This window comes from Aspergillus undulatus (assembly GCF_047715775.1).
Source record: "Aspergillus undulatus strain CBS 261.88 unplaced genomic scaffold BDV17scaffold_43, whole genome shotgun sequence".
Taxonomy (NCBI): domain Eukaryota; kingdom Fungi; phylum Ascomycota; class Eurotiomycetes; order Eurotiales; family Aspergillaceae; genus Aspergillus; species Aspergillus undulatus.
The window spans coordinates 174,226-199,837 of NW_027396647.1; the positions used below are offsets into that span (position 1 = coordinate 174,226).

Consider the following 25,612-nt stretch of genomic DNA (forward strand, 5'->3'; position numbering starts at 1 on the left):
CCCAATTCGGATGGTTCGTATAGAGCCCGCCAGGTTCACATGTCAGAAATCTCGTTGCTCCTATGCCTAGCATTGAGAATTGAATCTGGAATGGAGCTGCAGAGATATATATGCCCATTAAACAGAAGGGAGCTTGTCTGTGGTTGACCTGGTAGAGTCGCGGCGTACATTTTCCATCACTGTTCTAATCTGAGAACTGGGTCAATTGCATAAATATATTTCCTTCCCCTTTGAGTATACCTCGTCGCAAAGCCACACTCCGATTTGCTCTGTATGGACGCATGCACTACCTACGGAGAATATTGCAGAAGGAGCACATTGGCTAGACGTCCAGGCGGACAGGAATCAGCAGTCCTCCATATTGTGATTGGTATAGATCTATGTGCACAAGCTGTAGACGTAATTATGGTCGGGGTGATCCACGCATACGTCATACCAAACGAGCAACAGCCAGGCAAGCTCCCATGTGCTCCCACTCACCTGTTTCCAGCTCTTATAGCATCTCACGATACCCTTTTTTGTCTTTTTTCTCTCAGCTTCGAAAACCTATTCCTCTTCATCAATTTCAAACCATTTCTCGATCAGGACGCCATTGAATAGCGACGTCCTATCTTGAGCGATCCCACCCCCACCACCATCTATGCTTAACCGTCCTTTGCATGTGAAAGCATCATGTCCGACTCAAGCTCCCAATCTTCTCTTTCGGCCTTCATCAGGCAACCCTTTCTTCAAACATTCACCTTCTTCTATATTATCTTTCAGAACCTCATCCATTGGATCTTCGCTCCCGGCCCTCCCCCATCCGGCCGTATCATTGATAATGTTCCCAAGAAGAGGGTCGCAATCATCGGAACCGGTCTGACCGGAGTGTCCTCAGCAGCGCACTGTGTCGGCCATGGCTTTGACGTCCAACTATTTGAGAAGAGATCGAAGGAGAAGGGCCTCGGTGGTATTTGGAGCGTGAGTCTACCCTAGGTTTCTGATCGAACAGTTGCTCACTGTAGATAGCGTGTCAACTCGACCTCGTCGCTTCAAATCCACAGTATCATGTACCGATTCCACCCGTCAGTGTCCTACGACGCCGCCTATCCCACCCAGCAAGAGATCAAGGACCAGATCATCGATCTTTGGAAGCGGTATAAGCTCGAGGATCGCACCGTATTTGACACCCACATTGAGTCCGTCAAGCAAACCAGAACCGGCAAATGGATAATCAACGACAATGAAGAGGAATGGGGTCTGTTCGATGGCGTCGTTGCTTCCGTCGGAGTCTGCGGCGACCCCAAGATGCCCACGCTACCTGATCAAGAGAACTTTGGAGGCTCAATCTACCACTCATCAGAACTAGACGGCAAGAATGTCAAGGGCAAGAAAGTGCTCATCATTGGCGGCGGCGCCAGCGCCATTGAGGCCCTGGAGTTTGCTGTCAAGTCTGGTGCTGCTGAGATCGATGTTCTGTCGCGTTCCGATAAATGGATCATTCCGAGAAATGTCTGGGTTCAGTCTCTCCTGGCTATGAACATCTTCGGACAAGAGACATTTTTATCTTGGATTCCGGAAAGCCTCTTGCACAAGTTCTTCTACCGCGACCTCCAGGATATTGCTCCCTCTGATGGCTTGTATACGCAAACTCCTATGGCAAACAGTGAGCTCTTTGACCAGATCCGGGAAGGCAAGGCTCGCTGGCTGCGCGGTGACATCGTGTCCGTGAAGGAAGAGGGCATTTTGTTCAACTACCGGAGCAAGGGAGTTCCTCAAGGCGGCCCTGGCCGTGAGCGAGTGGTCGAAGGCGAGGTAATCATCATGGCAACTGGCTTCAAGCGTCCTTCTCTCTCCTTCCTTCCCGAAGACTGCTTTGAGGAACCGTACGGCCCGCCTAGCTGGTACCTCCAGGTCTTCCCTCCATCGTACCCCACCGTCTGCGCCAACAACAGTACCTACGTCAACGCAATCGGCACAGTGGGAAACATGCACATTGGTATCTACACACGGTTCTTGCTCATGTTCCTTGTTGACCCCCTGTCGCGCCCTACTGCGGGTCGCATGAGGACCTGGATTGACTTTACCCGCTTCATGAAGCGTTTGTCGCCCGTCGGAGCATTCGACTTCTTCACCTACGCGGAACTGATCTACTGGTTTGTGTTCGTCCTTCTGGTCAACCCGTTCCGGTGGAAGTGGGCTCCTTTCATCCTGTTTGGCATCATGAGAGGTCTACCCGCCGAGGTGGTGAAGCAGGAGGAAGCGTTCCGCAATGCTTTGAGGAAGCAGCACTCTACCTAACTCTTGCGTCTGCATCATAACACCCGTGTACCGCCAAAAACCAAGATGACAGACTTCTCTTAACTAGAGAACCAACCAAATGTGACGAGCAATGTGTGATTAATCTATATAGACTCGCTAGCTAGCACATCAAAATATTCCCTCCCCAACTATATCCCGCTACACATAACCCTCAAGTAATCTTCAAATCCGGCACATGATTATTCAAAACATCAATAACGCCCTCTCTCGCCCGATTCGCAACGCGATAGTCCGCATTAAACCACCCCCTCTCCTCCGCAACCATAACCGGCCAGAGCGCAAACACACCCACGATAGAAAACAGCGTCGCGAAGGCATGCCACATGAGCACAAGCAGCTCGCCTCCATACGGCACAACGAACTTGATAAACTCCGACGTCTGGTACAAGTCTTCCTGCTTCTGGATGTAGTACCGCTTTTTGCCGTCCACTTCGATTGACCCTTTCGTTTCTTCGCCGGGGTCGGTTGTCAGTGTTAGCACTGTCGTTAGGGAAACGGGCGCCGTGTGGAATGGTACAACCCATATCGAGAAGATCTGGAACATGGAGACGTAGAGCTTTAGGTTTTGTTCATCGTACGCTGTTTCACGAAAAAACAGCATTAGCTGATCCTTCTTCACTACTCCCAACTTACAACCGGAAAGCACAAAACAGGACAGGATACATACCAACAGACCTAACCTCAAGATCAATATGCGGCGACATAATCTTATACCACTGGTAGATCTTCTTCACGGCCCAGCGGCTGCCATTGTATCCCCAGACGCGACAGAACGGATGCGCGAATTCTGCATTGGGCGTGAAGAAGCGCTCGATTGTTTCTTCTTGGAGGGAGGGTGGGGATTGCGTTAGAAGGTGGATTACGGTTGAGATTTCGGCGGCTGGTTAGTCATGGTTATTAGTATTTGGCGTTGAATTTGCGTCTGGAGGGTGAGTGAGGTATGGTTGGGATGTTCTTAGGTGGCTGTGAGAGAGAGGATGGAGTGGTGAGGATGGTGTAGGGCTTTGTGTTGAAGATGTCTAGTAGGCGTAGATGAAGCGCGAATGGGGCATATGGTACTTACCTGGGTCTTCCATCTTGTCGGTGGGTTCTGATTCTGAGGGAGTATGCGTTGGCGTTCAATGGCGCTCACGACTGCGACTGTGATGGTTGAATGGGGATGTGAGAGATGATGTCATGGCGGCTGATATCACCTCGACACTGCGACACCCACGTGAGGGTTCCGTGGAGCTTACAGGAACAGGAGTTTGTCTCTTCGACGCAGCCAAGAGTTAGACTTACGAAATTGGTTACAATCACACAGACAATTGAGAAGTTTTCAATCATTTCGGAATTGTCTGACAGCATATTCTTGACTTGATCATGCAAAGGGTAGTCTATAGAAACATGCAACAAAACATACTCAACCAACAAAAGCCTACTGCTTCTTCCAGGAACCGACCTTCTTTTGTCGCTTCTCGAAGATCTGTCCAATTCCAGTACCGTCGTCCCGTTGCCCGTCTCCTGTGAGCTTGCGCTTCCGACTCCTTTCCAACGCATTGCCGCTTCCCTTGGCTTTCTTCGTAAGTCTTGTAATGCGGTCTGCGCCCTGGGTGAGATCTCTCCATTCTTCACCTCCGAATGTACCCTCAGCGCGACGAGACGCCGCCTTCTTGGCTCGTTCTTTCTTGCTTTCACCCGCCAGACGCACAAAGTTGGTTTCTTCGTAGCGAGTCCGTTCGGCTTCCTCCTCTCTCTCTTTCCTGCTCTTCGTGTGCCGTCCTCCTGATACAATCGTGCTACCAATGCTTGGCTGCGTAACCGGCGCAGAGGACATCTCATTGCTGACGAATTCGTCAATGACGTTCGATCTGCGCGTCGGCCGTTCCTTGCGCTCCTTGCGTTCAGTCGTGGGCATCGCGGTAGGCATAATCTTTGGGGGTCGGTAGATGCCGTCACTTGTGGCCTTTCGCGCACTCTTGTCCATCTTGGCCTCGGGTTCCACCTTCTTCGAGAACGCGGAGACATTAGGCCGGTAGGCCATTTCGTCAATGTCTTCCTCGTCGCTTTCGTCCTCTTCATCACTGGAAGCATTGTCCGATCCGGATGCCTCCTCGCTCTCGCTTTCGTCTCGGGACTTGGATTTCGGCGCCTTGGCGGTCTGCGCGCCCTTTTCGGCTCTTTCTGCTTCTTCGGCGGCCTTGATCACTTTATCCACCTGGTATTTCAGCCTTCCTTCGAGTGGTCGGACACCGCGATCCAGGTATGTGCGCAATTCGATGAGTTTGTTGGTGACTTGTGTTCGAATCGACGTTGAATCGTTATCTTCCTTCTCTTCTGTGGTATTCTTCGAAGGCAGCTCCCTTAATTGCAGGATCATCAAGAACACGAGGTTTTGTAGGTAAGAAAGAAGCAGATCGCACTTGGTGTCGAGTAATGAGATGCCATCTTGCGGAGGTAGGATCGAGACTTCCGCAGGTGAATCGCGCTTGTTGCTCGGTAGCGACGTCCCGGTAGAAGAGAGCGATGTAGTGAGACTTTCGAGTAGGTCAGAGATGTTTTGCAGCTCCGGCTGCTGCGGTTGCGATGCTGCCAACGCCATTTCCAAGTAGTCTGCTGTGTCGCAGAATTTCTTGCGTCCGCGGAAGGAAAAAATCTCGACGCTATCTTATCGGCACGTGAGACTGATCTGCGATCAATGTCACGTGCACAAGGCTGACCTTGGAAGGCTGAACTGTTGCCGATGTGTCCGCTAGGCTTCTCACATTTAACACCACTTCTTTGCTCCTTTTTCTCGGGCTCCTTTTTCTCTCTCTTGCAATCTGGGAGCCCTTAAACTAAATTGTATTTATCTGATCCCGATCTGTTAGCGGTGTGCCGGTAGATTGTATGTTGACCTAACGCGATTTATCCCTAGCCTGGCCAGAGATGGAATCGGTTGTCTCGAGCTAACTGTACCTTTATTATGCAGACACCCGCCATGTGGTTCGACAGGCGGTCCTTGCCCTTGACCACCCTCCTTTTGACGGCTCCCACACTGTCAGCGGCTTTCTATCTTCCAGGTGTAGCACCCACGTCATACGATGAGGGCCAGTCCGTACCTCTTTACGTGAACCACCTCACGCCCGGGATAGCACAGCAAGACGAGCAATTACATTCCGTATTCTCCTACGACTATTATCACCCAGCGTTCCGATTCTGCGTCCCAGATAATGGCCCGAAAGATGTTCGAGAGTCGCTTGGGAGCATTCTGTTCGGAGACAGAATCCAAACATCACCTTTCGAATTGAAGATGGGCAAGAACGAGGAGTGCAAAGCGGCTTGCAAGGAGGCGATTTTCGATTCTCGCAGTGCCAAGCTTACCAACCGGAAGATAGCGCAGGGATATAACATCAATTGGCTGGTAGACGGGCTGCCAGCCGCTCAGCAGAATCCTGGCACCGAGCCGCAGGCTTATACCCCTGGATTTGCCCTCGGTGAACTGGATGAGAGCGAGAAGTCTGTCCTGCACAACCACTTTGATATTACGGTCGACTATCATCCGGTGAAAGTTGGAGACAAGGAGAAATATCGAGTCATCGGCGTCCTAGTCGAACCAAGCTCCCGACGCGGTTCTCACGTCTCGGAAGATGGAACTGCCACATGCAACGAGGGAGGCCCTATCTATCTGGACGAGGATGCTGATACCGCGGTTACGTGGACTTATAGTGTGAGCTGGCGCGAGTCATCCACGCCGTGGGCAACTCGATGGGACAAATACTTGAAGGTTCAGTACCCGAAGATCCATTGGTTCTCTCTCATCAACGCGGCCGTCTTCGTCGTCTTTCTTATCGGAATGGTCAGCATGATCCTTGTCCGCGCCCTGAAGAAGGACATTGCTAGGTACAACCGTCTGGACTCGTTTAACCTAGATGATTTGGACGGAACATCCGCTGCCGTTGAAGATGGTATCCAGGAAGATTCGGGCTGGAAGTTGGTCCATGGAGATGTTTTCCGCTGCCCCAAGTCGCCTTTGCTACTCAGTGTACTGGTTGGCAACGGAGCTCAGCTTTTCATGATGACCGGCGCCACTGTTGGTACGCTTTCCAAAGCACAGTACCTTCCTACCTCTTGCTAACTTCTTCATAGTCTTTGCGATGTTTGGTCTGCTGTCGCCTGCTAACCGCGGCTTCTTGGCCACTGCGATCCTTCTGATCTACACTCTCTTCGGATTCATCGGAGGATACGTCTCAGCTAGGGTCTACAAGGCCTTTGGCGGCGAATCTTGGAAGCGAAACATCATCTTGACCCCCGTACTGATCCCGGCATTCATCTTCAGTGTCTTCTTCCTACTCAACCTGTTTGTGTGGGCGAAGGGTTCGAGTGGCGCCGTGCCGTTTGGCACAATGCTGGCCCTCGTATTGATCTGGTTTGTAATTAGCGTACCGCTGAGTGTCGCCGGTAGCTGGATTGGATTCAAACAAAAGGTATGTACTCCTCTGGGTTAATTGTTCAGTTTCCCTGTTGACGGTCGTATAGGTTATTGAGGGACCCACGAAGACAAACCAAATTCCCCGTCAGATCCCGCCCATGACTGGAAGTCTCAAGACAGTGCCGTCTCTGTTCCTGACCGGTATACTTCCTTTCGGCGCCATTTTCGTGGAGCTGTACTTTATTATGACGTCTCTTTGGATCAACAAAATCTACTACATGTTCGGCTTCTTGTTCTTGTGCTACGGATTGATGGTCGTCACCACTGCCGCCACAACAGTCTTGCTGGTCTACTTCCTCCTTTGTGCTGAAAACTACCGGTGGCACTGGAGGGCGTTCGCGGGCGCAGGAATGACTGGTGTATATGTCTTCCTCAACGCTTTGCTGTTCTGGGCGACGCGCGTCAGCTTTGGCGGTCTCATTGGGGCTGTGCTGTATGTGGGCTACTCCGCCTTAATCGGATTCATCGTTTTCATCCTTACGGGTAAGTGATCTTCCCAACTTCGTCACCTTGGCTGTTCACTAATCATCTACCAGGCTCGATTGGGTTCTTCGCCAGCTGGCTCTTCATACAGCGCATCTACGGCTCAATCAAGGTCGACTAGATGATTCACTTTGGACTGTTTTGCGCGTTTAGCTCGTGGTTGCTGAATATATGTCGGGGTTCTTTGAGCGCTTTCGTTTCGCCTGCATTCTTACTCCCCTAATGCTTTTTGACCATGCTATTATTGTAATTGCAGTACTGTATATAAAGTGGGTTCGAGAAGGGTGTCAGTAGGAGCTAGCTGTACAATATATTATAGCATTCACGGCCGGTGGCTTCTAGAGCGCATTGTCTTTCCGTCCCGAAGAGCCGTCTGCATGAAATATTCAAGCCGCCGATCATCAGACGGTCTGGACTGCAGGCTCGAATAGAGTTGACTCAGGGAGTGCCAGGTGGCTGTTTAGCGCTGGTGTTAGCGATGCGATCGATGGAGTCTGAGGCTGCCAAGCCTCCCAGGGTTCTGGACTCGAAGCTTCACAGATCTTGTGCCGTCATTCCTTCTACATCCCTCTCATTCGAAGGCCAGATCTATTCACTGTTTCTTTTCTCGATTTCAAACCATTCGATTGTGGTTGTCTGTACGTTCTGGCTCGCAGCCTCCCCTCGCTTCGTGCTTTGTGTCTCAGCCTCAGCCCCTCCCACCCAGACGACCGGTGCCCATCTTATCGATCCGGACTTCCTTTACCCCGCGGCTTCCGCGTCCTGTCGCCAACCCAAACACGACCGTCGCATGCTAAACCGTGAGCCTCATTAAGTCTGGACCTTGTCTCGACAAAGGATTCGCATCGTCTTCGAATTCACATCTTCATAGAATTTGATTGATCATGGGCAAGTCGTAAGTTTCTGTTACCTCGGGTCGCTCGCGCTCTTCTTCGCCTTCCCCGGTCCCTGCCAGACGGACAAGCTTGCCACCACTGTGTGGGGAAGTCGATGGCTTGCACTGCCACAGGGATGCTCTAGGCTCTTTGCTTATTATATGGATGCTTCTATGTTCGTCTGCCTTGACTAACGCCTTTGTCTCCGCACTAGACAGTCGAAGTTATCCCCTACCCAGCTCGAGGAGCTACAGCGGGCAACGCATTTCGATAAGAAGGAGCTGCAACAATGGTATAAGGGTATGTGAGGCCTGCGGGAAAGCATAAGACGGACAGAGAGACTATAAGGGCGTAAAAGATGGTTACTGACATCTACGTCATACCAGGTTTCCTGAAGGACTGCCCGTCCGGACAATTGACAAAGGAGGAGTTCCAGGATATCTATCGGAAATTCTTCCCATTTGGCGATCCCTCGTCGTTTGCGAACTATGTATTCCGGGTGTTCGATTCAGATAACAGCGGCATGATCGATTTCAAAGAGTTCATCTGCGCACTATCGGTCACCTCGCGTGGGAGGATGGAAGACAAGCTGGACTGGGCCTTCCAACTCTATGATATTGACGGTGATGGGAAGATTACGTACGACGAGATGCTATCGATTGTTGAGGCGATCTACAAGATGGTATGTTACCGTTCCCTCTGCCCTTTGCAGCCTCGGTTCCGGCATTGCGCGCAGGGCGCTTACTAACGGGAATGCTCAGGTTGGCTCAATGGTGAAACTCCCCGAGGACGAGGACACACCGGAGAAACGAGTCCGCAAGATCTTCCGCATGATGGACAAGGATGAGAACGGCAGCCTGGACATGGAAGAATTCAAAGAAGGGAGCAAGCGCGACGAGACGATTGTCAGTGCGTTGTCGCTGTATGATGGGCTGGTATGATTGATTGATTGCATTGATCAGGTCCGTTCCTTTGCTCCAGGCTGGCGATCTCTTATCTTGTTATTGGCGAACTCGGCGCTCTCATATCTACGATCTTGTGTCTATCATATCATTGTCCCTTTTCTTTTGCCCGCCTTTTGTCCATCATTATTGTTTCTCTAGGATTCCCATTTCCCCAACAGCCGCATCGGCCGGGTTCTGATTGGTACATATGCCCTTGGTCGGTGGTGGTGTAGCTTACCATACCTGTCGGATAGCACCTTTTGTAAAAAGAAAGCAGGAATAGGAATATGCACTCTGTAAAGTTTATCGATCCAAGTCGTGAGATGAGATCAGGGGAGAAGAGGATCGGTCAGACCGTTGCATCCAGTGGAAGGAGGGGGCCCGCTCAGGCGATCCTGCAACCCAAGAAAAACCTGCATATTCGTGTTTCTGCAGACTCACCTCTTCGTTTCTTTTTCTTATTCTCATCACATTGCCCTGTTCCAGCGGAGTTTCTTTTCTGGCACGTTGACCCTAGAAGGGATGTGTGACTGTAGATCATATTTATTGCTGATAGCGGCAGGCGGGCAGATCCGTGAGGAAGCGGGCTCCCAGCCTTCAAGCATTGCTCCTCCCTCCATGCGATCAGTTTCTCCGACCCTGCAGACTCTACCTCGAAAGTCAGAAATCATGACATTGTTTCTGGAATCATCGCACGCACGCACATCAACTAGTCGAGGCCATCGACGATCGAACTCAAATAAGGTCGTGGAAGGATGAAGTGCCCCCGGAAATGCTCCCGATCGTCCGCTGGTTCTTTGGTCTGTTGGTCTGTTGGTCGCGGTCTCCAGAGTCCCCACCGCTTGCAACCAACTCCTCACTGTTTCCTCATCTTCGCTCGAACAAGTCACATTGCTTATCTTCTTCCCTCTTTCCTCCTTTCAATCCTTCCTCTCGCACCGCTTCGGGCCTACTTTCCCACGGAGTACGCATCGACATGCTGCTGCGTCCACCGATTCCTGATCTGGTTGCGGTTCCCTTTGCCTAGTCCTCGGCCAGCATGGTCGGAGTGTCGCGCGGTTGTCAGGCTTGTATTGATGCTCAGCTCCAGGTTCGTATTGCCTTTTTCTCTCAATGGCATCTGCCACTGTAGCTTTTGTGGAGAGAGCATTGTGCAGACAATACCTTTGTTGTTGCTCGCTTGATCTGGACAGCTGCACACTGCCCAGTGCAGAGTCCTTATCGCTGCCCGGATTTCAGCTCCCCCGCCTCAACCAGCTTTGCGCTGACTGCAGTACCATTTTTGGGGTCGCTTGTTCCAATGTTTTTTTTTCTTTGTCCTTGATCTAGACACAACGGATCAATGGCAGGCCATGTTCTCTTTGTTGCATGCTCTAACTTTCACTAGTGCAATAATACGAGATCGCCCTGTGCTCGATGTCAAGCCCTGAATATCACTTGCGCACCTCCCCGCCGTGTCTTCAAATTTCGAGACGAAGCTCCTGCTCTACGCCAGCGCTATCAGTCAACATCCTCTACCTCGTCAAAGTCGCCGTCTCCGCCCACGCCTCCCGACCAGTCCCTTCAGAAGGTCGAACTCCCCTCGCGACCCTCTCCGCGACTTTCACCCCGCGCAGAATACAAGCCAGTCTCGCTTTCAATGGACGATCATTTGAACCCCTCCTTGGCTGTCAAGGCCGTCAACTCTCAACAGACGCAGGTCTTCACCAACTTTATCCTCACTTCTTTCCCTTGCTTTTTCCGATCTACAGAAACACGAGTCCCCGTCAACTGGGTCGAATATGTGGATAAGAGAGGAGGGTCTATGAATTCATGCTTCGACTGGGCTGTACGAGCGTCAACGGCGGCATATCTTGGTTTCCTACACAATGACTCGAGATATCTAGAAGCATCGCAGTCTCTATACCACAAGTCGCTCCGGGGCCTGGCCAATTTATTAGCGAATGAGGGCACCGCCAAGTCTGATGAGGCGCTGGCTACCGCAATTACCTTGGCCGTTTTCGAGAAACATAATTGCAGCAGTCCAGATGCGTGGTTGCGTCATGCGGCTGGCATTCGAACGCTCATGAAACTTCGTGGGCCGAAAGCACATCTGGAAGGGTTTGGCCGCGCCATGTACATCGTTTATCGGAATTTCCTCATCACTGCCTCACTGCTGGAAGGCGAAGCTTGTTTCTTGGAAGAGCCTGAATGGCGGGAACTCAATGAGCAGATCGCCGCCGAGAACGCGAAGCTGCCAAGCTCCTCATTATATACCGACGTGGTGGAGCGTGGGTTCCTTGAAGTAATAAAAGTCCCCGGATACGTGAAACGAACACGAGAACTGAAGAACCGACGGTTGAAAGACCGGGCAAAGGTTCAAACGACTCTCCTCCACGATGTCCAAGCAGCCCGAGCCGCACTCCGGGGTATATATACGGAATTCGGAGTCTCACTGTCCATGCTCCGGTCCGGCCAAGATGAGAACGATGCCTTTGTGGGCCCTGTCCCCAATTTCTTCTTCGAGGGCTACTCCTCACTCTTCTCTCGCGGGCTCCGACAAGCCCTCCTCATCCTCAACTACCTAATCGTGATCATGGACCCGAAGCAGCGCGCAACGATTGACTCTGACAACTTTATGCTCCTTAACGATATGGCTCGAGATTCGCAATCTTCGCAATCTTCACAATCAGTTTCCAAATATAAGCTTCCTCTTACGCCTCCCAAGTCGCCCGGCCGGCCAAACATCGTCGTGCAGTCGTTAATCACAGAGAAGACGAAAGAGCCGCCCACGACCGATTGGATGGACCGCATCATTTCGACGATGGGACTCGAGGCGGTCCATATCTGTCTAGTTGGATGACTGACTTGGGTTCACCCCACGGCATTAACAATATACGTATATATCATATACATCTTGCATGAATTACGGGCGCTAAAAGCGGGAGTTTTGATCGGCGGGTTCGACTTTGGCGACGAATGCTTCTCATGTTTCCCCCTTTGCATTGCTGGCTATTTATGGTATCTCACATTCTCATTACATCATCTTCGATTTCCCCCGAGGCCCCCACATCTTTTTACCTTTCTTGTACATACTTTTCCCCTTTTGGATTTGATTTGATACCCACGTTCATACGGAGTGATGACAGCTATTGTGCGAAATCCGAGGTTACTGGTCTATCTACCATGCATATATATTTCTGCTACCATCCCTGTACAAACCCCGCTCGCTTTTCACACATATATGACATCAAAAGGAGAATTAAGAAAAATAGAATATATACTTTAACCTCTTCGCCTGCTGAATAACCTTAAGTGTCTCTAGCTGGCGGCTGTTCTACTAGTTGCACTCACTAGAAATCAAGATTACGATTGCGATTGCGATTGCGATTGCGTGCTGTTTATCATTCATGCTCACCCTGAGGCACAGGGTAGGAAGGGTATTTGCGTGATTGGCACTGGCTGACCGATCTTCCGTAGTAGACATGGCACTCGTTCATGGTAAAGGAATTAGGAGTATGTATCAACACCGGAAGCGCATCGTGACGTCTTAGTATATCCGAATAGGGACGCACGGGAAGTAGAGGTAGAAGCAAATGGGCATTGACGAAAAGGGTGATAAAACGAAAAGCGCATCTGGTCCACCAACTAGGTATTGTAACTACCACCAGCACCAAAGAAACTGAAACTGAAACTGAAGCATGCAATTGCATATCATACTGCATAGGATATCCCCGCCTTTTAAAAAGCGCCAATCGGTCCACACTGTGATAAGAAATGAAGGTGAAAGAAAAGAAAGAGAATAATAACATGAGCATTTCCAGCTGTGTACTTGGGGTTTGGGTCTGAGTCACTTGAAATTCGTTGTTTGTTCCATCTCATCTAAATATCTGCAGGAATGGGATAAAAGAGGCAGCAGAAGAGAAAAACGGGAATTCGTGGATCATCGTCTATCAAAAAACCAACTTGTGCGCTTCCCTGTGTCCTGGGACTGCACGGCTGCAACAGGCTCGTTCCCTCCTCCGCCACCACGGAGAGGCTTCGCGATGCGCGAGCCGGCGAAGCTGAAACCGCCGTTGCTGTCCATGCTCGGAAGGCCTTTCGTTGAGCCTTGCTTAGCGGCCTCGAGACGCTCTTTCACTGCTGTGAGTTGGGCTTCGAACCTGTGGTCGGGTTAGCATTTTAGACATCTCTGAGCGAAAGGAGGGACGGTCATACCGATGGTTGGCTTGGGTGAGTTTCTCCTGGCTCTCCTGGAGCAGGGCTTCCAAGCTTGCTATCCGTTCGTTTCTGGCGATGAGCTTGCGCTCTGCGATGGCGACTTCCTTCTTCAGGCTGCTGTTTTGCTCCACGAGCTGCCTCTGGACGTGCGTAAGCTGCTCGAGGTTGCGCTCGAGGAATGCCATCTTCTTCTGCTGAGCCCGGTTGTTGGATGAGCGGAGCACGTTATTGTATTGCTCGCGAGCGTCATCAAGGGAAATCTCAAGCTCTACCACCCGCTCGCAGCGGTTTTGCAAGTCGCGCATCAAGGACTTCTTCATCGCGTCGAACTCGGCGATCTGCTGCTGCAGGCTCTTGCTGGCAGCACCGTTGGTCGTTCCTCGTGACTGGGAATCTGCAAGGGAGCTCTGTAGCTTCGTGAGCTCCTCATCCTTGCGTGTCAGTTCCTGTTGGAGCTCTGAGGCAGCTGCCAGCTCGGCGTCCTTCTTGGTAATGTACACCTTCTCTAATCGTTCCTTGATCTCTGCTAGATCATCCTCTCCCAGATTGCGGGCCAAAAGACCCTCATATTCCTGCTCGAGGTTAGCCAGCTTCTGCTCGAGCTCCACTCTGCGGCTGTCCTGCAGCACGTTCAGTTCACTTCGGTCGTTCATTGTCAGTTCCGCCTGGCGGATGAACCCTTGCGTCCCCAAAAGACTGGCGCGGAGTTCTAGAAGGTCGTCAGGAGCGATGACCTCGCCAGTCTCGCTGACTTGATGTAAAGCATCGACGCGTTGAATAAGGCTCTGGAGCTTGCGCTCATTATCGGAGAATACCTCACCGCCGAGGTCAAAGCCGGCCATCATCTTAGCCATTTTCTCGGCCTTCTTCTTCTCTTTCTCGTCAAGGGCTGCGGTAGTCTCCTTCGCCTTCATCCTGACGTCGAGAAGTTGTTGCTTCACTTCGTCCAGCTCTGCGGTCAACTCAGAGTTGGCCTCCCGGAGGCTGTCCATGGTGATAGCAGCTTCCTTGCTCTCGTAGGACACCTTTTCAAGGTTCATCCGAAGTTCGTTGACCTCGGTGTTGAGTTTGTCATTATCCTTGCCCGAGCGGGCAGAGTTCTCCTTGAGGCTTCTCAACTCCTCCCTTGCCTCACGCAAGCCCCTCTCGACATTGGCGATGTGAGTTTCCTTCTCGGCAACCTGGTCTTGAAGCTCGTTCTCGCGTCTGAGGAATTCCTCCCTCTCATCCTTCTCGAGAACAATGCTCGGCGTGCTTGAGCGGTCGCCCATGCGAGAGTCTGGGCGGGGAGTTTCAGACCGTGAGACATCCTGTAGACGGGAAGGCGTACTAGGTCGCGGGCCACGAGCCTCAGCCTTCGCGGCACCGACGGCTTCGGTGCCTCTGGCGGGTGTCCATCTATCCTTGGGAACTGCTTCACCACTTCGCCAAGATGTAACCTCAGTCTCAAGAGCGGAGATGTAGGTCTCGAAATTCGTGACCTGGCTCTGCGCTCTGCGGAGTAATTGCTTCAGTTCCGCAGGGCTCAGCTCTGCATTAACCTTCGCCTTGTTCTTGATCGCCTTCGCTCGCACACCGAACCGCAGGGTTGAAACTGTTTCGGCATCGTTGTAGCTGCTAGGCGAGCAATTGATAATCAGCGTCGTTCGCGAGTTACCCCCCAAACTCTCCTGCAAGATTCGTGTAAGTTTGGAGTCACGGTACGGGATGTGGGTCGATTTCCCGTCCGTAAGCGCGTTAATGACCATTCCAAGAGCACTCAAACTCTTGTTGATCTTCTTCGCTTCCTCAAGAGTCTGACCGCTAGCTCCAGTTTTCCCAACCTTTTCACTACCAGCCAAATCAACCAAGAATAGCTGACCACTCTTCGCGGAACCCGTCTCCAAATTCTTTTGGGTAACCGTGATGACGAAAATTGAATGTGATCGGGACGATTCCTGGTTCATGTTGGTCGCAGCAACCGCTCTCGAGTTCCCACCACGTCGCATAACCTCGTAGACTTCTTGTACACTAGAGACGTAGACTTCAAGAAGACCTTTCACGTAAACACCCCTCGACTTCTCCTCGTGGACGGGAAGGTTGTCGTTTTGCGGCACCAGAAGATCCCGAATACGCTCCATGTAAATTTCCATGTAGCTCACCCGGACGGTATACTCGATGTTGCTTGGACTCGTAAGGATGCTGGCGAAGATCTGTTCCACGATACGTGGAATGATACCCTTGCCCACTTCGTCGTCGATATCCGAACCCATCATGGTATACGACTTTCCGGCACCGGTCTGACCGTACGCAAAGACAGTTCCGTTATATCCATTCAGAATGTCATCCACAGTGGGCGCGATCGAGAAATTGAAGACGTCGGTCTGCTTGGAGTCCATCGGAAATACACGGTCGAAGGTGAACGACCCGGAGGCCTCTTTTGACTGTTATAAGCTGATCTCAGCATCTGCTCGGTCACGATACCCATCAGTATGTTTAAAGTCATGGCGGACTCACGTTGAGAGAACATGTCTCCTCATTTTCGAACTCGACAATGGGCTGTCCACCGGATCCCAACTCGACCTTGTTTTGAGGTCGGAATCTCGCAACCACTGTACATTTGTTAGAACGAAACGGTCGCACTAGATCGTCCGAGATGTGGGAGTCACGCACCCTTAATGGTGTTGGAGGGGTTGGAGCTGGACCTGTCATTCCCCGGATCTATCAGTTCACATCCAATGATAACGGTGCGGTGAAGCGGGCAAGACTCACGCCATATTTCGCACTGCCCTGAAGTCGATAAGGCTATAAAGAAGAAATCAGGGACACGCGAGGCCCCGACAGGAGGCGAGTAAACCGAAGATTTCGCTCAAACCAACAGGGGCCGGCGAGGGACGAGCTGTTTGAGTGACTGCTTTAGTGGGCGGCGTTGTTTGGGTCAGGGGTCCACGTGCCGACCGAACAGTATGCAATGCGGTCGTGGCAGGAACACCTGGACAAGAGGGGGGATTGGAAGAAGAAGAAGAAGCCCGAGAGAGTCGGAGGAAGTTGGACTCAATTTGGGGGGAAGTGACGGGCAGAGAGGCCACGGGCGTGGAGAAAAACGGTGGTGTAGAAACGGTGTGGTCAAAGAGTCAGTTTCGACACCCGTTAGAGTCCTTCTTGGCGTCCCTCCACCCGCATCACGTACTCTACGCGACACTACGCAATATGGAATGCGGCATGACAGGTGAGTTCCGTATTTCTACTCTACAGAGCTAGTTCATGCAGACGAAAATACCCATGTGTGACATATATAATATAACAGCAGGTGACATATAACAAATGGGGAATTTTATGCATTATGCAAGCAACAAAACAACATACTAATAAATCATGCAGCTATCCATAACCGGAAAACATTCATTACCAGGCGCCATAACCCCGCGCTGTGCATGTCATCAGAGAGTGTGTAGCCCCTAGAATCCGGGGCAGCATTCTTCCTCTGCCCTGAGATTGACAAGTCGTCCCAATGGCTTGGTTCCAAGATGCTGCTGAGGTCTGAGACACACCGCATGGCCTAGAGGCCCCCACCCTGGCGAATCTACTCGTCCCAACTCTTCTCGACAGTTTCGCGCACGCGCTTGACGTACTCTTTGCGGTTGTCCTTGTAGAGGTTCGATGCTTCCACGTTCGCCGGCGATGACGTGTTCGGGTCATTTAGTAAACTATCGAGAACGAAATGGTCAGAACGCACAATCGGTTTGCCACCAGCGGCGGCTGACGCTATGGGGCCTTACCTCTGGATACTGGTGAGGATGGCCGCAACGTCATACGTCGGGCTCCAACGGTTTTGTAGAATATCGAGGCAAAGCTCTCCGGTACCATAAACGTTCGGGTGGAACATTTGACTGATAAACTTGACGCCCGGAGGCTTGTTGGGATATTGTTCTTCGAAATGCATGACGAGCCGGAATGTTCCATCCTCGAACGGGGTATCAGCGGGACCGATAATGACGGCGTTCCTGTGATGATATCGTTAGAGACCGCTCAACCCACTGATGACCCTTGACTTACCAGGTCATCACGTTATCGGCGACTGGAGATGCTGAGACTCCCGCTGGCGGATCGGTTTGCATGCGCTAGAAAAGTGAAGGGTGGTTAGCTGAAGGACATTCCGGGTGAGCTGGCAGGACGAAGAACGGAAAGAGGCAAAGAGACGCCTAGAAACCGATGGTTCGAGCGACCAAGGTCTGAAGGATCCCGATGAACGTCTGAGAGCACGTACCTTAAAGTCACGCATGAGACGGCGGCGTGCGGAGGTAGACATAGTGGCGGGGTCTTGAGGGAAGATCCAAGAATGCGGGCAAGATTCAAGGAAATAGAACAATCGGCCGTGCAATTCCGACGGCAGATATCGAGCCTGGTTTAATAACTTTCCGACAGAGAAAGCTGCGAAACCACAGATGAAAAGGCGAGAGATGTAATGGAAGAGTGAGAGGAGAGCACGAGGGTCGGTCTGATAGCGCGGGACTCGGGAGGGGACCGCTTTTAAGGCCGATATCGATGCCTCATTGAAATGGCGCTAAGGAAGCCTTGCCTCGCCTCGGCTTTGTCGGATCAACCCACTCAAAGGAGAAACTGCCTCGAAGGAAAAAGGTCAAGTCATGTGACAGTGCTCTATCCTCTAACCCAAAACAGCTCAACAATGGCCTCCAGTCAACTTCCTTATGTTCTCGTTGATAGATTCTTGAAGGGATTCTCGCTCAAAGATACAATATCTGGATTGCTATCTCCCAGACATCAGTATCCGGCAGGGCATGGGAGGAGATAAGCACAGCTGCCCCTCAAGTAAGCCATGCTGGAGCCCATCGAACTACAAGTATTTCCGTCTTCCTACAACTGCATCGCCTGGTCAGAGGATGGAGAACTTGCGATTGCCACTGGCGAATATGTCCAAGTACTGGTGCGTGTGTGGCTAGAATTCCTGCGGGAGATACACAACAGCTAACCCACTTAGACGCCCAAAGTGCCGTCCAATAAAGAAACAAATGGCACGACTTCCCATTTCCCAAGTACAAACTGGCACCGTACCCGCTTCCGCGTCAATGTCTTCACCATCAATGAATGGCCCATCATGTTCCCGCAAGCCCGAGACCACTTCTCAGTAGGAGCGGAGCAGTCGATGAGCACAGTTGTGGGCGTTGCCTGGTCACCACCGGGCCTTGCCAAGTACAGGCGCAGCGTATTGGCCGTTCTGACGACGAACATGGTTCTTTCACTCTATGCCCTTGCTAGCGGTACCGGGAAATGGTCTCGGATAGCCATTGTCAACAAGGCTTTGGGAGAATTCTTCCGCGAGAGCATTGAGAACGACGTCCTAGAGTCGCGCAGCTCAAGCTTCTTCCGCAGGGACGTCGAGGATAAGTCGCCGCAACTGCGCAAGACTAATATTCGTTCGTTTACGTGGACGCCGCCTCTCAAGTTACCTGCCAAGGATCAGGAGTACCCGGGCCCTGAAAGCCGATGGGGGTCCCCGTTGCTTGCTGTGACTAACGAGGATAATGAAATGATTTTCTTGCAGCTCCAAAGACCGAAGGCTGAGCAAGAATCTGAACAGGAATTGCGTATAGATGCCGTATCCGCTGTTCCTCTACCTCCCTCAACAGGGTACGATGAGGTCGTCCGATCCGGCTCGCTCTTCTCTTCCGCAGTTCGATCTCACGTCCGCACGTTATCTCTAGCAAGTGGCCCGTGGCTGTATCAGCCTCAAGAGAAAGAGTTGAATGGTGGACGCGTGTCTGCAACCCTCAATGTGGCTGGTATACAAGGGACGAAGCTCCGGGTAGTGAGACTGAGCGTCGATTTAGAACCGCGGATGCGTGACCACGACGAGGAGCATCCCTACGATCTTGCCTTCGATGCAACAGAAGCTAGCGCAGTTCTTGCTACGAACCTAGACAACAGTACGCTCACTGGCCCAATTCAGTGGGCGCGGGTAGGCGATTCCCCTCCGGGTACCCAAGAATTCTTTGAATCTCCTAACTTGCCTTTCAGGTAAATTGCGGCAGGGTGTCTATGGCAGTCGGTGCGACAGCTGGTCTGGCGGTTATAGAACTATCGGAAAATGCATACAGAGGAGGGAAGACCAAAAACAGCGATGCGCGAGTGCACCATTACCCAATAACGGTTGAGCCAACGAATGGAATAACCTCATCAAAGGTAGCGCATTTGGAGAGGATAAGCGGTACGTTTTACTCGAAGCACAAGTCTAGCCAAGAACCGCGCTCATTGAACAGGAATGACAATTGCAATTGACCCTGAATCCGAGACACCGATATTACATTTCGGTACAGCCGGCGGCTACGCAGCAAGCAAGCCATTAAATGGCACAGACGCGCCATCTCCAGCTCCCTGGAATGACCAAGTAGACGACCTCAGAGAACGATTCGACATTGACCGAGACCTTGGAGGCCTAGCGGTGTCACGAGTTTGGGGCCTCGCGTCTGTCCAAGGGCTCGTTGTCGCCGTTGTAACGCAGCATCCTGGTGATATCGTTGAGTATCGTACCCAGGCAGAGGACCGACTAACGGTTGTATTCTCCACTGCCGACGGGCAGGAAACGGATTTTGAGCGAGTGCCTTTCCTGCGCGCAAACCCGACGAGTTCGACTGAAGTCCTGGATGAGCGTCGTGACGTCGTTTTACAGTACATATTTGGGGACCATGCTGGCACCAAGAAGGCGCTATCTCCGAAGGTCCTCTATGCTGCGGCTTGCTGTGCAATCGTGCAGTCACAAAATGCCGGGCTACTTGGCAAGGCTAAGGAGGTTCTGGAGAAACTTGCGGCGAGTAACCAAGTGGACTTGACAGAGGAGATCGCAAAATGCTCTGAGCCCGGTAGTAGCATTGAGGCTAAATCTGCAGATACACTGGATGCATCTGGGGGAGACATCTTTGAAAAATGCGAGGTTTGCGACGCTGGTATCGTTTGGTACTCGGCCCAGGAAGCACAGTGTGTGACTGGCCATGTATTCGGTATGACACTGCAGGCAGTGTGAGTGAGTTTGACCTTGCTAATGGCGCAATTAGTGCGATGTAATCTGACATTCTTGGCAATCCAAGACCCTGGAGTCTCGAAGTTCTGTCCCAAGTGCGAGAACGAATATATTGACGAGGACCTCGTTGGTCTCGCGGGGCAACGAGACATTCAAGAGACTTGCACGAGTCTAACAGACGTCTTCGATACCTGCGTATATTGCAACGGAAAGTTTCGTTCTTGATATCTCCAGCCCATGTGCTCTTGAAAGCAAATGCCCGCCCGACCTTTGCGCTTTCAGCGTACGATATATCTATATCCTAGCGTCATTGAACAAGCTCAAACAGCTTTCCGGCGACCGGATTCCACTCGTCATCCCAGCGGTACGAGCTTGCATCTCGCGCACCCTCGCGAAGCTTTTCCAGTTTACTTGTGTTTCCGAGAAGGTCAATCAGCTGGTCAGCCAGTTCATCAGAGCTTCCGAAGCCTTTGCCGTTGACATCATCGGTGACCAACTCAGGCCACGCTTCGAACTTGCTCCAACCAACCACGGGCAACCCAGACCCAAACATATCAACAACCTTCATCGGTAGATCAACGCCACTGCTGCTGGTGTGCAAGCTGACACCTAGCGAGGCAGAAGCCAGCAATCGTGCGTAGTCACCTGTACTCAACCACGCAGTGCAGATGGTGACGTTGCTCAGTTTACCGTCTCTTTGTAGGTTAGATATCCGCTTCATATACATGTCACGCTGAGGGCCTTTCCCAGTTATGATGGCAAGGACCGCCGGTAGTTGTGGGTTGGATGTGTTTGATACTTCAGAGTAACGACATAGAGCATCAATGAGCAACGAGAAATCTTCGTCCGGTGTCCAAGATGTCGAACTAACTATCACCTTGGCAGTCCCTTCTGTTATTTGGCTGAGCAGAGGTGCCGCTTCGGGCAGTGATAAGAGGAACGTGTCGCGCTCTCGCGCGTCTAAGATTGGTTGAAAATGATTTGCCGGGCGATCATGCAACGGCAGAATTGGCGCCTCGAGACTGAATTCCTCTTTCAGTACGGATGCCATGGCCTTGGTTACACACAAGTGCGCAACGGCGGACCTGCAGAATACTTTCTCGTACCACCTAGAAACTTTGACGAGGGGATGATTATCTCCCAATTTCAACGCCAATATAGTATACCCAAAGTTATGCCAGTCGATGACCAGTCTGGTTTGTCGGAGAAAACAGACAAGCGATGCTATAGCTAATGTCGGAATGGACGGCGGGTTCTGCGGCACATTTCATGAGACGATTGAAACAATATAGATGGGCTGAGTGACGAACCTGGACGAGAAGCCATTTCGCAGGTTTTGTGCGGTATGCTAGCATCCACCATACAGAGATAACCTGAAAGACCACTTTCAAGGGCCCGAAGAGCAGGAAAAGAAACTTGTTGCTTGTTTGTAGAGCGGGCGGATGAGGGGGAATCGGCACGATCGAGACCCGGGGATGAGAGGAGATATCGGGATGAACTTCGGACTCTGCGACATCATGCGTGAGAATTGAACACTGAAAGGGCATGACGAACTTACCATGGTATCCAATAATATCCACCTGGCCGCCGCCGCGAGCAATGCTCAGTGCATGATATTGCATGCGGGGACTGCGGCCGATGTCCCCAAGGACAAGGACCTGCGCGGTTGTTTTTGGTTCACCGGAACCATCACTGCTCTCGCGACGTTTGGGTTCATGTTGCGATGGTAGCATGAATATTAACAATGTCACAATTGTCGAGATATAGAAGGCGACTTCAACAACGAATTCGATCATGATGAGGGGCGACCGCAAGCTATGGAGGGGATTGAATCGAGGTGAATTGACATCATAAGGCAGTCGAAGGCTGGGATCGGAGTTACTATGACATAGGCATCGAATGAACGCTCGAATCAGCTGGTAATTGGGGACTGTCGAAGCTCCCCACGATTGCTGAAAGTGATGCGGAGCAAACGTGTTGTCGTGTTCTTCCCGACACCGATGATGAGCAAATCTGCCTGAATTCACAGGCACAAATCGCGATAACGCGCGGCTATCACGTGGCGCTTCGTTATCGCAGATGAAACGCATTGTCGAGAGAAGCGACAAGAGCGTTCGCCCCCTTGTTCCATTGCCCACAGCCTGAGCTTTATCAGATCGCTCGTTATTGCGAGTCTCCCTTTCGGCTTCGCGCTATGCTGCTCTGTTTTGATCAATCGCTCGGCAGGTCGTTGTTTTTGACCTCCTAAAGCTTCATCGTCCCCCGTTCCTCGGCCGCTTCGATCGTCGAACTACTTGGCCTCGCCTCCTATTGCCCACCCCACGACCCAATTCTTCACGAAACAGCCATCGTGCGCTTTCGCCAGGCTATATACGATGCTGGCGGGGGATACCATGTCCTCTGGAGAAGTAATTCCATCCCTTCCGCACGGACATGGCCTTGGTCACTCCAGAGGTCGTGGCCATTCCCGCCGCTCGACGCCGCTGTCCCAGTCAATATCCTACGCTCTGCCCCAAGCACAACAGCAATATCAGCAGTCGATTCCGGATCTCAATGGCTTGAATGGCTTGAATGGCTTGAAAGGTCATTCTGAGAGCCCGAAACTGACAGGACATCACCATTCGCACTCTCATGCTTCCATTCATCATGACCATTCTGAGCTACCGTCCATTGCGCACGCCCACAATATCCTTGGTATACAAGCGGACACTACACCGAAGCAACTGTAAGTGTAGCCTCAAATTCAGTTTGCTCTATCTTACAATATTAGGGATGAGGTAGCTGCTGGTCTCATGGTTGCGTTGCCTTGGATTGCCCTGTCCTGGTTATACGAGCACTATGCGCAATGGACACTACCCGAGCCTGAATCATCTTCGTCCGTTGGTAACCTAAATCGCCTGCTTTCTCGGACGCTTGGATTGACCGCCGCGACACTGGTCTTATATGGAGGGTATGATATGGCCCGCACAAACCAGCGGGGTGGGGTTGACTCCACTATCAAACTGCCCAGCTTAGATCCGAGTACGGCTGTTACTGCGCTCAAACAAATATGCTCTATTGCCTTGCCAATCTATGCGACGCTCAAGGTAGGCGGCTTTCTAGTCGCTTTTGCTGTGGCAGCTGCTGTGGGCTCCGGATCGCCAACGCTTCTCCGCGGCCCTGCTTCCAGCGAAAAGGGGAGGCAAACTTTGAAGAAATTGACCGCGGCTCTTATAGTGACTGCCCTAATTCTGAGCTACTTTGGCATGAATGCACCATGGGATGATGCGCCGCTTCTCGGATACATCGCCCTATTTGCTACAGTCTTTCTCATCCGCCCTCCATTTCCAGCGATCGACTCAGCACAGGCTCTCGCAAAGCCGGAGATGTCACCTCGAGATCCAGCGATTGCAGCTCTATCTGGCTTTGTTTTGGGAATTCTGGCATTTATCACGGCAGGAAGTTTCTCGTTTGGTGTTTCTGATATTGTATACTTATTGGCAGTCGCGGGGTCCTTGGCTACATGCTTCACATATCTGGACGTCTCCGTTATGAATTCTCCACGCAAGTTCGGCGTCGCTGTTGCAACCGGGAGCGCCACTCTCTTTTGCTCACCACCCGTAAGGGACGGCGTCTATATTGTCTATATTATTCGATTTTTGCTAGCCGCCGCATCGTTCTTTGCCGCCAGGTTCGACGATAAACGCTCGGGTTCTGACGATAATGGACATCACCATCACCATCACTCCACCGCTGAGTCCTCGAAAGCAACGAAAACTATTCTCCGCTACAGCGAGCCTTATCCGTTATTGTACAGCATACTCAAGGAACGCGATTCACGCCGTATCTTCTATTTCATGACGTATGTCGCATGCCCCTTTATACAAAGCTCTTTCCCGTTACTAACCAGTTGCAGCCTTAACTTTGGCTTTATGCTAGTCCAGCTATCCTACGGTTTCGCAACGGGATCGCTTGGTCTGCTCAGTGACAGCATTCACATGTTCTTCGACTGCTTGGCGCTTGTAGTTGGACTGTGCGCAGCTGTCATGAGCAAGTGGCCTCCAAGCACTAGATTCCCTTATGGTTATGGCAAAGTAGACACGCTCTCCGGGTTCGCGAACGGAATCTTCCTCATGTAAGAACACTTGGACGGTGTATTATGAATGTGACCTGACAGTATACAGGATCATCAGCGTCGAGATCATATACGAGGCGGTGGAAAGACTTTCTTCAGGCAGTCAAATGCACCGTCTCGGAGAGCTTCTAGCAGTCAGTGTCGCAGGTCTCCTTGTGAACCTGGTCGGAATCATGGCTTTCGATCACGGGCATGCGCATGGACACGACCACGGCCACTCACACTCACACGGGAACGAGAATATGCATGGGATCTTCCTCCACATCCTTGCGGATACCCTCGGCTCAGTCGCCGTCGTGATCTCGACCATCCTGGTACACTACACCGGCTGGTCAGGATACGACCCTATCGCCTCTTGCATGATTGCCATCCTGATTTTCGCTTCGGCCGTGCCCCTCGTCAGTAGCACAGCCAAGAGCCTGTTGCTCACTCTACCAGCTGATGTGGAGTACAATGTCCGTGAAACCCTCTCCGGTGTCAGTACTCTACGGGGTGTTGTTGGATACACCGTTCCCAAATTTTGGTTGGATGATACAGAGGCGAAGTCCTCGGGTCATGATCATGGTCACACCCACGGCCATAGTCATGGTTACAGTCACGGCCATGCTCATTCTCATAGCCATAGCCATAGCCATGATCACGACCACGACCACGACCACGGCCATTCTCACGCCCACCCTCACAGCCACCATCACGATCACGACCATGACCATGACCATCATCATCACCATGAACACGACCATTCCCACAACCCACCAGTCCTAGGTGTAATCCACGTCACGGCCTCCCGCGCAGCAGACCTCGAAGACGTCCGACAACGAACCGTCGACTTTCTCAAAGTGAAAGGCATGGATATCGTTGTACAGGTCGAGCGTGAGGGCGAGGCACGCTGCTGGTGTGGTGGGGGAGGTAGTCCGGTATCTGCAGGAGGGGCAAGCGTGGGAGGTAATTTGAAGGCATCCTAGATTTTCACTTACCACCTTGTTCTTTTTATCTTGGGTGTCGGTTTGATTTGATGATGATGGACCTAAGGTTGTCATGTCTTATGTTATACTTACATACTACTACTCTGTATGTGCCTGTGGTTAGAACTTAGTACTTACATATTCAGCTACTGTAATTACATTCCATTCCATAGAGAAGCTGAAACTGAGGTCTGAGTTCATCATGTTTACTCCTAAATTTATCTATCTATCATCTATCATTTCTGCCCAGAAGTCTCCAAAGACC

At 51.6% G+C, this 25,612-nt stretch overlaps 12 protein-coding genes across 12 annotated transcripts; 7 read left to right on the plus strand and 5 right to left on the minus strand.

Moving 5' to 3' along the window:
- The first annotated feature begins 488 nt into the window (after nucleotides 1–488).
- BDV17DRAFT_269769 (uncharacterized protein) lies at nucleotides 489–2,418 on the plus strand. The gene is made up of 2 exons (XM_073758594.1): nucleotides 489–960; nucleotides 1,009–2,418. The coding sequence occupies exons 1-2, from the start codon at nucleotides 673–675 to the stop codon at nucleotides 2,278–2,280; spliced, it is 1,560 nt and encodes a 519-aa protein (XP_073613236.1). The 5' UTR covers nucleotides 489–672; the 3' UTR covers nucleotides 2,281–2,418.
- BDV17DRAFT_269771 (uncharacterized protein) lies at nucleotides 2,419–3,467 on the minus strand. Its single transcript, XM_073758595.1, has 3 exons — nucleotides 3,365–3,467; nucleotides 2,969–3,181; nucleotides 2,419–2,880 (listed from the first exon to the last, which is right to left on the minus strand). The coding sequence occupies exons 1-3, from the start codon at nucleotides 3,375–3,377 to the stop codon at nucleotides 2,453–2,455; spliced, it is 654 nt and encodes a 217-aa protein (XP_073613237.1). The 5' UTR covers nucleotides 3,378–3,467; the 3' UTR covers nucleotides 2,419–2,452.
- Nucleotides 3,468–3,550: 83 nt separating this feature from the next.
- Nucleotides 3,551–4,885, minus strand: lcp5 (small subunit rRNA maturation protein LCP5; the record flags this gene model as incomplete). Its single annotated transcript, XM_073758596.1, has 1 exon — nucleotides 3,551–4,885. One exon carries the CDS (start codon nucleotides 4,880–4,882, stop codon nucleotides 3,719–3,721), a length of 1,164 nt encoding a protein of 387 aa, XP_073613238.1. The 3' UTR covers nucleotides 3,551–3,718.
- A 171-nt stretch (nucleotides 4,886–5,056) lies between these two features.
- Nucleotides 5,057–7,534, plus strand: BDV17DRAFT_156770 (transmembrane 9 family protein). The gene is made up of 5 exons (XM_073754572.1): nucleotides 5,057–5,167; nucleotides 5,252–6,356; nucleotides 6,409–6,746; nucleotides 6,799–7,234; nucleotides 7,288–7,534. The coding sequence occupies exons 2-5, from the start codon at nucleotides 5,261–5,263 to the stop codon at nucleotides 7,353–7,355; spliced, it is 1,938 nt and encodes a 645-aa protein (XP_073613239.1). The 5' UTR covers nucleotides 5,057–5,167; nucleotides 5,252–5,260; the 3' UTR covers nucleotides 7,356–7,534.
- Nucleotides 7,535–8,398, plus strand: BDV17DRAFT_156771 (uncharacterized protein). Its single transcript, XM_073754573.1, has 2 exons — nucleotides 7,535–8,122; nucleotides 8,324–8,398. The coding sequence occupies exon 1, from the start codon at nucleotides 7,713–7,715 to the stop codon at nucleotides 8,046–8,048; it is 336 nt and encodes a 111-aa protein (XP_073613240.1). The 5' UTR covers nucleotides 7,535–7,712; the 3' UTR covers nucleotides 8,049–8,122; nucleotides 8,324–8,398.
- On the plus strand, nucleotides 8,119–9,050 carry BDV17DRAFT_283344 (EF-hand domain-containing protein; the record flags this gene model as incomplete). Its single annotated transcript, XM_073760342.1, has 4 exons — nucleotides 8,119–8,129; nucleotides 8,324–8,409; nucleotides 8,496–8,791; nucleotides 8,871–9,050. The coding sequence occupies 4 exons, from the start codon at nucleotides 8,119–8,121 to the stop codon at nucleotides 9,048–9,050; spliced, it is 573 nt and encodes a 190-aa protein (XP_073613241.1).
- A 1,042-nt stretch (nucleotides 9,051–10,092) lies between these two features.
- On the plus strand, nucleotides 10,093–11,895 carry BDV17DRAFT_283345 (uncharacterized protein; the record flags this gene model as incomplete). Its single annotated transcript, XM_073760343.1, has 2 exons — nucleotides 10,093–10,143; nucleotides 10,558–11,895. 2 exons carry the CDS (start codon nucleotides 10,093–10,095, stop codon nucleotides 11,893–11,895), a joined length of 1,389 nt encoding a protein of 462 aa, XP_073613242.1.
- A 521-nt stretch (nucleotides 11,896–12,416) lies between these two features.
- Nucleotides 12,417–16,334, minus strand: BDV17DRAFT_269781 (putative kinesin family protein (KinA)). Its single transcript, XM_073758597.1, has 5 exons — nucleotides 16,005–16,334; nucleotides 15,906–15,937; nucleotides 15,750–15,844; nucleotides 13,251–15,676; nucleotides 12,417–13,195 (listed from the first exon to the last, which is right to left on the minus strand). The coding sequence occupies exons 1-5, from the start codon at nucleotides 16,007–16,009 to the stop codon at nucleotides 12,976–12,978; spliced, it is 2,778 nt and encodes a 925-aa protein (XP_073613243.1). The 5' UTR covers nucleotides 16,010–16,334; the 3' UTR covers nucleotides 12,417–12,975.
- A 118-nt stretch (nucleotides 16,335–16,452) lies between these two features.
- On the minus strand, nucleotides 16,453–17,861 carry ubc2 (E2 ubiquitin-conjugating protein RAD6). The gene is made up of 4 exons (XM_073758598.1): nucleotides 17,500–17,861; nucleotides 17,289–17,353; nucleotides 17,012–17,236; nucleotides 16,453–16,939 (listed from the first exon to the last, which is right to left on the minus strand). The coding sequence occupies exons 1-4, from the start codon at nucleotides 17,539–17,541 to the stop codon at nucleotides 16,816–16,818; spliced, it is 456 nt and encodes a 151-aa protein (XP_073613244.1). The 5' UTR covers nucleotides 17,542–17,861; the 3' UTR covers nucleotides 16,453–16,815.
- Nucleotides 17,862–18,069: 208 nt separating this feature from the next.
- Nucleotides 18,070–20,534, plus strand: BDV17DRAFT_299784 (uncharacterized protein; the record flags this gene model as incomplete). Its single annotated transcript, XM_073763949.1, has 4 exons — nucleotides 18,070–18,177; nucleotides 18,232–19,209; nucleotides 19,269–19,458; nucleotides 19,511–20,534. 4 exons carry the CDS (start codon nucleotides 18,070–18,072, stop codon nucleotides 20,269–20,271), a joined length of 2,037 nt encoding a protein of 678 aa, XP_073613245.1. The 3' UTR covers nucleotides 20,272–20,534.
- Nucleotides 20,535–20,575: 41 nt separating this feature from the next.
- BDV17DRAFT_293623 (chitobiosyldiphosphodolichol beta-1,4 mannosyltransferase) lies at nucleotides 20,576–22,064 on the minus strand (the record flags this gene model as incomplete). Its single annotated transcript, XM_073762654.1, has 3 exons — nucleotides 20,576–21,523; nucleotides 21,579–21,775; nucleotides 21,827–22,064. The coding sequence occupies 3 exons, from the start codon at nucleotides 22,062–22,064 to the stop codon at nucleotides 20,576–20,578; spliced, it is 1,383 nt and encodes a 460-aa protein (XP_073613246.1).
- A 328-nt stretch (nucleotides 22,065–22,392) lies between these two features.
- BDV17DRAFT_269806 (metal cation transporter MSC2) lies at nucleotides 22,393–25,536 on the plus strand. Its single transcript, XM_073758600.1, has 4 exons — nucleotides 22,393–22,993; nucleotides 23,039–24,109; nucleotides 24,164–24,382; nucleotides 24,432–25,536. The coding sequence occupies exons 1-4, from the start codon at nucleotides 22,644–22,646 to the stop codon at nucleotides 25,345–25,347; spliced, it is 2,556 nt and encodes an 851-aa protein (XP_073613247.1). The 5' UTR covers nucleotides 22,393–22,643; the 3' UTR covers nucleotides 25,348–25,536.
- The last annotated feature ends 76 nt before the right edge of the window (nucleotides 25,537–25,612 follow it).